This window comes from Salminus brasiliensis, chromosome 4 (assembly GCF_030463535.1).
Source record: "Salminus brasiliensis chromosome 4, fSalBra1.hap2, whole genome shotgun sequence".
Taxonomy (NCBI): Eukaryota; Metazoa; Chordata; class Actinopteri; order Characiformes; family Bryconidae; genus Salminus; species Salminus brasiliensis.
This window is the reverse complement of record NC_132881.1, coordinates 46,106,771-46,116,770: the sequence shown is the minus strand read 5'-3', so window position 1 is coordinate 46,116,770 and position 10,000 is coordinate 46,106,771. Positions and strand designations below refer to the sequence as shown.

The 10,000-nt window shown below is 41.5% G+C and overlaps 1 protein-coding gene across 2 annotated transcripts in view; it reads right to left on the bottom strand.

Annotated features, from left to right (window-relative positions):
* galntl6 (polypeptide N-acetylgalactosaminyltransferase like 6) overlaps positions 1-10,000 on the bottom strand; it is a 248,123-nt gene that overhangs the window by 2,803 nt on the left and 235,320 nt on the right. For both annotated transcript variants that reach the window (XM_072678571.1, XM_072678572.1), the window contains exons 11-12: positions 4,148-4,264; positions 2,674-2,823 (exon numbers count right to left, since the gene is read on the bottom strand). In XM_072678571.1, coding sequence (XP_072534672.1) covers positions 2,674-2,823; positions 4,148-4,264 — 267 coding nt within the window. The remainder of the gene's footprint in view (positions 1-2,673; positions 2,824-4,147; positions 4,265-10,000) is intronic.

Below are 10,000 nucleotides of genomic sequence, written 5' to 3'. Positions count from 1 at the left end.
AATGGGAGGAATAAATGGGTAAAGAAAGAGATACAGAGAGAAAGAGACAGAGGAAGAGGAAGAGGAGGAGGAGGAGGAGGAGGAAGAGAAGAAAGCCTGTCAGTATTTTGTGCTGCAGGTAGCGAGCATGCCAAGCAAAGTGGCTGGTGGTGAGAACAGAGGCTGTGTCCCTGAGGGATCGCTCAGATTGGGCAGAGGAAAGGAGGAGGAGGTGCCTCAGGGCTCCAGCTGCAGGCCTCTGTGCTTTTCCCTCTGGCTGATTTACTGCTCTCTCTGCCTCAGGCTCCTTCACTGCCAGGGCCCACCTCTGTCCTTTCAAGTGCTTATTGCCTTTCTGCTGTGCCGTCATTGACCTAGCCGACAATGGTGAGGATTTCTCTAGTGGACCCCTCGATGCCCTGCGAGAGGAAACAGCTGGGTGTTGGTTCATATTATCTTGCTGGAAGGCTGAAGAAATGCAGGTGCCATTTCAGTCTCCATTATTTATGGCAAACCGTAATGTGGACCCAGAGCAGTAAGCATGGCTGTGTGGAGCTGTGGTAATAAGGCAGCCACCTGGTCCTGGCCGGGCCCTGCAGGTACGGTAAAACGGGTTATACTTTATTGACCACGCAGAATAAGAGGAATTTCAGGCCAGGAGGAGAAACAAAGACGAGTTTTTCATATGCAAGGCTGGAATCATTATATGCTGTAAGTGAAAAGTGCATCAGCAGTGTATATTATAGTCATCCTTTCATTACTAAGGCATGTAACGTCGTATCGACGAAATGGATATACACTATATGGACAAAAGTATTGAGACACCAGAGCAGAGTCTCATTTCATCGATATCTGATTGGATGAGGACAAAACAACTCCTCAACTCATTCCAGAAGTATTGGATGGAGCTCCACCATCCATCATTCCAGAGAACACAGTTGTTCCACTGCTCCACAGCTCGATGCTGGGGGGCTTTATAAATATACACCCCTCTATAGCCCACGCCTGGCATTAGGTATGATGCCAATAGGTTCATAATGTTTATCTGTTCCAGAGAGTCCTACTCTATTGTCAGTACGTCTCTACAGGGACTAGACAAGCTGTGGGTGTGCATTCATATAGTTTACATAAATTACGTATATCTTGTATATCTTATATATACACTAATGAACACACACAGACAAAGTAATGGAAACCCCAGGTGAAAGACTCCATGCTATAGTCTATTGACATACAGGCTTCTGGAACACAGTGTGTGACATGATAACAGAAGTAACTTCAAGCTAATTTAGACGAAGCTGTGAACGAGGCTGAGCTAATAGAACAGATGTTTTCACAGTTCAGGGTAATAAACGTTCCTCCCAATATGTTTCCAACTGCACTTCCCTGCTGTGAAGTCGTTTTTGGCAAGGCACCAGATTCCCAACCATGTATTCTAGTCTTAAGATCATCTGAACTAGTTGAGAGTGTTCGTTATGATGCTCACGTGTCTTTGGGAAACCCAGTCCGGGTCATTATGGTAGTTCTGAAAGTATATATAAATGTATAAGTGCGTAGGCTACTTGTATACTGGTGGAACTGCACTGCAGACGTAACCTTTTGATAGTATGTATTATATTATATGTATTATATTATGACTATTAAAGATTCAATGATGCTGAGGTTTCAGATTACATTACATTAGTTCAGAACCCAGATTCTACACTAACCATGGACTTAGACTGTCAATAATTCTAAACCCCATCGATTTGTCTATGGCAAACAAATGAAGATCATTAGCAGGCTAAGAGATGTTGTGGAGCATGTATTTACTGAGATGAGATTGGTGACAGTTCCAGTCCAGTGTTAGCAAAATTAGCTTAGCACCTCTAACTACAAGCTAAAGTAGCAAGCTTCAGACTAAGGATGCACCATATATCGCTTCAGCATTGCCATTTCAAGGTCTGCATGTGCAATAGTCACATCACAGGATCTCCATGACACACAGAGTCAGTCAAAAGTTTGGACACACTTGTGTTCTGATCACGATCTTAAAAACATTTGGTCCAAATGCAAGGGAGACCATAATAATAATAATAAAAATAAAAAGAATAAAAAAAGAGGACACTGGGGACACACAAGTATCCACCATAGTTAAGTGGTTATGATGTTATGGCTGTTATTTTTTTTAAGTAGGCCAAAGTTGTAGGACTGTGGCAATGTGTGTGTGTGTGAGGGTGGAAATACCTCTTGAACCCTGCAGCTACAGTTAATGTTAATGTACATTAATACACACTCATTTACTCATTTAGCAAAACCAACGAACAGCCTTAATAGCCTACCCAATGACCCAATCACCTCCTTTCAGATCAATGTACAACTTAGCCCAACCTTGCATACATGGAGTGCAACATGACTTTAATCATGTGAATACACCGTTTTACTAAACTATCCTTTACTGGCTGTTAAGACTGGAAATGAAATGAATGAAAGGGTGGTCTCTGACTTTTTATGGTGTGTTACTAGGCTACTGCTGGGCCTCCATAACCCACCTATGTACCAACTGTATTCAGTCATATTAATGATTATTGTAATTTCATAATAATGATATTGTTTTTTTTTTTGCTGTCCACTGTGGGCAACAAATCCAACAAATATAAAGATATACATTTTTGCCCTTATAGTGCTGGCCCAGTGAATGTTCATGTGTGTTACCTTGCGGTAGCTCCAGTGCTGGTTACCCCTCATGCCGTGGCAGTCGTAAAGGGTGACAGGGCTGCTCTGAGAGATGGCGTCAAAGCAGAACTTCCTGGTGTGTAAAGGATCCCCAGGCCTGATGTCCTCCCTCCAGCCAAAGGTGAAGATCTAACGAAAGTTGGCACACACACCACATTACTCTCTCTACAGCTTTACTGGCTCATCAGCTACGCTGTTAGGGCAGGGATGTCCAGTCTTGCTGCTGGAGATCCACGACTCTCTAGAGTTTAGTCCCAACCCTAATCAACCCTAACACTAATTAACCTTAGTGGTAATGTTGTATTATTTGTTTAATTACAATGTAGTATAAAAGTGAAATAAACCAGCTGGGGATGGAGCCTTAATCCTGTTTATGGCATATAAACTGAACCTAAATAAATACATTTTATGTAAAAATAAACTTAAATATACAAACATGTCAATAAAATCAGGATGTATACAAAACAACAACCATAACAAAAAGATCAGGCCAGAAGGAAACATCTCCCAGATTGAAGTGGAGCAGTCCTGCAGCTAACAATTTTTTTATATTTCATGTTTAAAAATAGGACACATTTACATTTACAGCATTTAGCAGACGCTCTTATCTAGAGCAACTTACAAAAGCGCTTCACTATTCACTCAAGAATAACCTCGCTAGTTTAAATGGACTAAAATTCAAAGAGACCTCTAATCTTAGACACTACTAAACAAGTCAATAAGGAGACCATAATACTCTACTCCTCACCCAAGTACAAGGACATCCTAATGAAAACGTTATCTTTTTAACATATTTAAACATCTGGACAGTTAATCTTCATTTAAACAGGAGGCTCTCAGAACAATTAGACATTTTACCAATTACAAATTATTCTGAGGAAAATGTGAGACCACCTGTGGAAACACTTGTGGAGATGGACCATGCAACATTACAATGACCCACACTATTCCAGTAAATCCACCACAGAAGTTATGGTTATTTTTTTTAGGTTATTTCAGCCAAAAGGGAATACCAGCTAGTAGGACATAGGGTGTCCTTTTTCTACACAAGAAAATTACATTTCTCCTTTTCTCAATATCGTTAAAATAAAGACTAGAGGTATAAATGTAATGTATTGTTTTTCAAATGACTATTCAATTATGCAGTTATGTAAATGTAATTTGAATATATACAGGAACACAATAACAACGATAGCTCTGGACTTCAAAACAGGATGAATCCTTTCCAAGATTGAAGTTCTGCAGTAGTCGACTGCTGACTGTTATATATGTAGTAGGCCTTGGTAACTGAATTCCACTCCTAATGGCAGATTTCCACCTTTCTCGACATGTTACTGTTCTAATGAGTTACTTAACACCTCATTACATCCAAGGCTAATGACTGGAATGTAATGAGGTGTTTTGTGACAGACGGTCCCCCGGCTGAGGGATGGTGCTCTCGAGACTGCGCTACCTGTTCATGCGCCCAGGTTCTCTCTGCTCCCTCCTTCAGGCAGGTGTCTAGACGGAGCTCGGTGCCTGTCGAGCCGTGTTTGGAGTCGATGCACAAACCTGACGCGGCGTTGCGGATCTGCACACACATAAAGGCATAAGAAGATCAATGGGAGTATCATTCATCCGCACATCTGATTCCTTAGGCAGCACAGAATACCAATACGCCGTTTGGTATTTTTATGAAAAACTGCTGATGCTTCGCTCAAAACAGCAAGTTTTGTATATTTTCCACCCTAGTTTCTGTCTCAACTTTAAGTTAGCTCTTAGAGGGATAATCTGTTCCATAATTTATATTGTTCATTGTGTTTTTGATAAGTTACACAAGCTTGGGCTTGAAGTGGTGCAGTGGACTAAGGCGCTGCCACTGCGATCCAAGGATCGCTGGTTTGAGTATTGGGTCATGCTGCTTCCCATCAGCAGCCGGAGTCTAAGAGAGCACAATTGGCCTTCCTGTTAGCTGTTGTGTCAGAGCTGGGAAGCCACGCTTACCTCAGAGCGCTACATAAGTGGCCGCTTGGCTTCACAGTCTTAGTCTTCAATCCCAAATGAAATCAAATCAAATGGAATCACTTTTATTGTCATGTCACATTACACAGGTGTAAAGGTGAGTGAAAACGTAGCACAGCAGTCCAAAAAGGAATACAAATTAACATAAAAAATACTGAATATTTACACACATAGAAATACTGAATTGTTACACATTAACTTATACTATACACGCATTATGCATCCTCTCTATTTCCAATATTGCACTGGTAAAGGCAGTTAAATGTACAGGTTTAAGATAATCTCAATGTTTACATTATTTTAAAAAGGCACTGGATGGGTGTGAGTTCAGGTGTAGTGTGGGTGGGTGCAGTATGATGTGCATAGGGTCTCCAGTCGTAAGTGCAGGGTGCAAAGTGTGAGTTTGTATGGGGAGGAGGTGTGATGATACAGATGAGGTCCACAGTCCACAAGCTATTGTTCCTTCAGCAGCCTAATTGCCTAACTGCATCTTCTAGTGTTGGGGGGTATTACTAGTGTAAGAGGGAGTTCACAGGAACAGGGATTAAGTAATTGGCCTTCCAAATTAGATTAGGTAGGAAATGGGTTAAAAGATACTGAAGAAGTTGGACATCAATAGAGCCTTGGAGAATACAGAAAAAATACAGAAAAAAGTGTGAAAAAGTAAATGAACCCTTTGGAATGAGCTGGATTGCTGCACTTTTCACATAGTTAAAACTAAAATATTGCTCATTTTATTTTTCTAAAGTTAAGATGGTAAAAAGAGACCCCAATTAAAGAATCACCCACGTATGGAATAATGCAGAGATACCCCTTTAAGAGCAGTACAGAACAATTAAGTGCTAGTTCTCATGGAACACCCCTGACACTACAAAACGTTAGATAAATAAACTGCCTTCTGGTAATATTGACATTTTTGGCTTCCTGATTAAGATGAGAGGTACTTCTTTGTTATTCTTAGATCTATTTTATTGATCTCAGATGAAAAACACAAGCCATTAGATAATCCCACACACTACACATTTAATTAAACACATTACATGTAGAGTGGATGAGCAGAACTGTTCGAAAAGTTCTCCAGTTTTCTAGCGATTCCGTCCTCTTCTCTGTCACCGCCTCCACAGTCAGTCCTGGTCTTTCTTATCAGTTTATTGAGGAGCTTGGCTCCCCCAGCAGATCACAGCACAGGGAAGAATGCTTTCCACAACAGACTGATAGAGTGACTGCAGCCTGCTGCACACACTGAAAGACCTGAGCCGCCACAGAAGGAAGGGCCTGTTCCAACCTTTAGTATACAGAGTGTCCGTGTTATCAGTTCAGCTCAGCTCAGTCTGCTGTTCAGGTGGACCAACAGGTACATGTTGGACTAAATCATCTCCACTTCCTCCTCCTGGATGGTTAACTGCTCCTTTAACCTGATGTTATTCTGGGGTTAAAGTTTCCTCCTTGCACACATCCCATGAAAATGTTCACATATGTTTAAAAATGCTAAGAAACCATCTATATTCACACTATATGTCCAAATGTTTGTGGACACCGCTGCTATTGAATGCATTCAGCTACTTTAAGTTGCACCTATTGCTGACACAAACAGCTTGTCTAGTATCTGTAGAGAAGTACTGCCAATATAATCGGAATCTCTGGAGCAGATAAATATGAACCTATTGGCACCATGCTGCCTAATGCCAGGCATGGGTTACAGGGGTATACTGCCCCCCCCCAGCACTGAATTGTGGAACAGTGTTCTCTGGAATGATGATGGTGCTTTTTGAATGGGTTGAGGAGTTGAGGATGAGGTGTGGTGATGATTATCCAACATCCTGATCTCTCTAACGCTCTTGACACTGATTGCACTCAAATCCTCACAAAATCTCCTCCAAAATCTAGTTGAAAGCCTTCTTCCCAGGGCAGTAGAGACGGTTACTCCAACAAAAGCAAGATAAGCTCATTTCTAATACTATTGATTACAAAAAAACCCAACACGTCTGAATGAGCAGGTGCCCCAATACTTTTGTCCATATAGTGTTGGTAGACAGATCTCCTCACTGCATCACATTCACCACAGCAGGCCTCACCTGTGGTTTATAAATATCAGATTCAGTTGAAATAGAGATGAAAGGGTGATGCAGGTACAGTATAGGCAGCATTTGTTCCATCTGTGCTCAGACGCTTCCAGTACGACTGTGTGGGAAGATGAAGGCATCGTTTCAGAGTTGCTGTTGTGATCTCTCTCATTGTGGACAGCTGTGGGGTATTTAGAGTTCTTTAGCTGTGCCGAGGTTTCAAACGCTACAGCCATCAATCCAGCCGAACGACTGCATTTAAACAGTGACTCATGCTACATCATACTCCACCCAGAGTGAGCGCATTAAAAAAAGAGATGGAGAAGGAAGAGAAGCGGCAGAACTTTCTGTCATTCTCACAGTGGGGAGACATGCGCTGCTTCTTTCCCCATTCCCTCCATTTTTTCCTTTCCTTTTTTGATTGACTGTCTCATTTGCCTAATTCTCGTTAAGGCATTCAGGTGTGCTGGCTGGTGTGATAGAAGAGTTCAATAATGCATGAAAACTGGAGCTACTGTGTGTGAAGAGCACACTGGGCAAGCATGTGCACACACACAGACACACACACACACACACACACACACACACACACACATACACTGACAGAAAGTCATGAAGGTGGCAGGGCTTAGAGAAAGGTGCACACACACACTAGGCCCGAGGGCTGCAAGTGAAGCTTCATTTACATTGGTCCAGTGTGTCAATGGACTTGAATGCATTCATCCTCTTCAGTTTGTTGCTTATGGATACAGTACAATATAAATATATATATATATATATATATATATATATATATATATATATATATATATATATATAATATTAATGCTTTTGTAACTAACCCTTTCACAAATGAGTTTTGGCTATCTGTGACAGTCTGCAGAGAGTGAGCTCTTTGGTACTCACTCAGTGGTACGTCATCTGTAGAGCGGTGTGGGGAATCAACAGTGCAGACAAGCTCAGATCATGAGTACTGCACTGGTACCCTCTTTCTACCATTCTAGCCCATGCTTGGCAATGGGAAAAGTGACCTAAGAGGCATGGTGTCATCTGTTCAGTCAGTCAGTGCTTCTGAATGCCTGAATATCAGCCATGGGTGAACTTTAAAAAGCATATCCATCCCTTAATATCAATATCTGAGAAATGTGAGGCTTAGTGAGGAGTGGGCAGGGCAGAGAGCTGTATAATGATGCTGTGGTGATTTACCATTTGACAGGTCGCTGCAGACCACTACCTAATGACAAGACAAATCCTCACTATTTCGTCATGAGGCATGCAGCATATGCGGCATAACTGAATTTTCAACCTCTAGGGGGCGCACTAGCCAGGTTTGGAACAGCAAAAGTATAAATTATTGATATAAAATGAACAAATTGCTTGTTTCAATCAAATGCAGAGAGTGTGCCTGTTTTAATGTATTTGGAAATGGTTGTAGACTTTTGGACATATACACGCATCATGTATCTCTTTGTAAGTGCTTACATCTAATGTTTGGCTTAGTTTCTGCTGTGAAAAAATTACATCAACTGCATCCAGGCTTATTAAAATGCTTATTAAAGGAGAGCATAACTAACATCCCAGCTGAAATGAGCATCATGTACACCGCAGCCAGTTCTGATGGTGCAGGCCTCTGAAGGAAATTTCTTCCAGTAAACTTGCTGAGGCTAGGTACTGTGTGACACGTTACATCTCCCTGACAATGTTCTTTTATTACAGTTTAGATTATCTCTGAATTACCAGCTCTGTCTCACACAAAGCTCCTAAAGGGAAGCATTAGTGCCCACGCTTATCCCCCCGACAGGATAAGCATTTGTGCCATGTCACGTTTCAAAATGAAGATGTGAAACGGTAAACACACTGAACGAAGCACAAGCAGAGGCCAAAATAACAGTGCTTTGCCTCACTGCTTCAGTCATGAAAGGTTCTATGTGTTGCTGAGGGAAGAAAAAAAAACATTACATTTATTTTCCTGTCTATTATCAGGCTCTCTCTCTCTCTCTCAGGCTCTCTCTCTCTGTGCTGTGTGCTGCTCTCAGGTATCCCAGATGAGTGACATATTCAGGACGAGTGAATTGACCTTTCTAGCATTCTAACAAAGCCATCCATTAGGACAGTTCAATTTACCGCTGGATGCAGACAATTTGGTACGAGACCCCATTTCTGTAAGGTCAGTGCTAACTAGAATATATATATGTTTTTTTTAATCCTGCATGCCTGCGCTCCGTCTTTTCAACGCCCCCCCCCTCAAAGTCCCTATTTTCTTTTACAAAGCCGTTGTTGTGTTAAGCCTTGAACTACACTAAGTGGCTGATGTGAATAGAAATCTCCAGCAAGCGCGCCTCCTTTCATAGCCCTTTACGGTCTCTGCGAACACTGCAAACAGAATTCAGACATTAGTGACGGAGAAAACTGCTTTGATTTACTCCACATAAACCACACACTGTAGCACTGCCACACTCACACACACACACACACTTATCACTCAAATACTCATTCACAACAAGCTAGTAAAATATGCATTAATAAACATTAATCCTCGATACACAAACCAAAACATCCTACATCTGATTGCTCGAATCACTCATCCAGTAAAACGATGGCAGCGGCACTGTTATTTATAACCATGAATGTTTTAGTAGAATAACCATTCTACTTGTTTTGACAAAGTTTCCTCATAACTGTATTTTGTCGTTGTCATACAAAAAAAAAAAAAAAACACCTCCTAAACTTTCAATGAACGTCAGTGTTGGAGAATTGTTGATCCCTTTTCACATTTTTCACTCATAAAAAATAAACCCTCCCAGATTCACATTATGTTTCAGTCATTTCTGTGCAGAAACTAATTCTCATCAACACGCAAGTTTCCTTTTGACTTTGACTGTCCAATTTGTATCACAGATGTCCAGTGAGAAGACCAGTGGCTGCATGTTCCACCCAATGACTACATAGAACAGAGTCTGTAAGCTAAAAAAAAGCTGTGCACACATCTGACTTGTTTACCCACAGTGCCTTTCTGCCACTCAGGGTGCATGGTGAAGTGACCTTTTGCCCTCTGCAGGAGAAGATATGGATGGAGACACACACTGACACACTGATCTTATTTCTCTCTCTCTCTCACTCACTCACTCACTTACTCTCTCTAGTGCTTTTCCTGTTCTCTCTCTCTCTTTGCCTCCTGCTGTCTAACCATTTAAAGCCCCCCCTTCTCTCTGCACCCGTAGGAATGGTTCTGAATAGCCAAT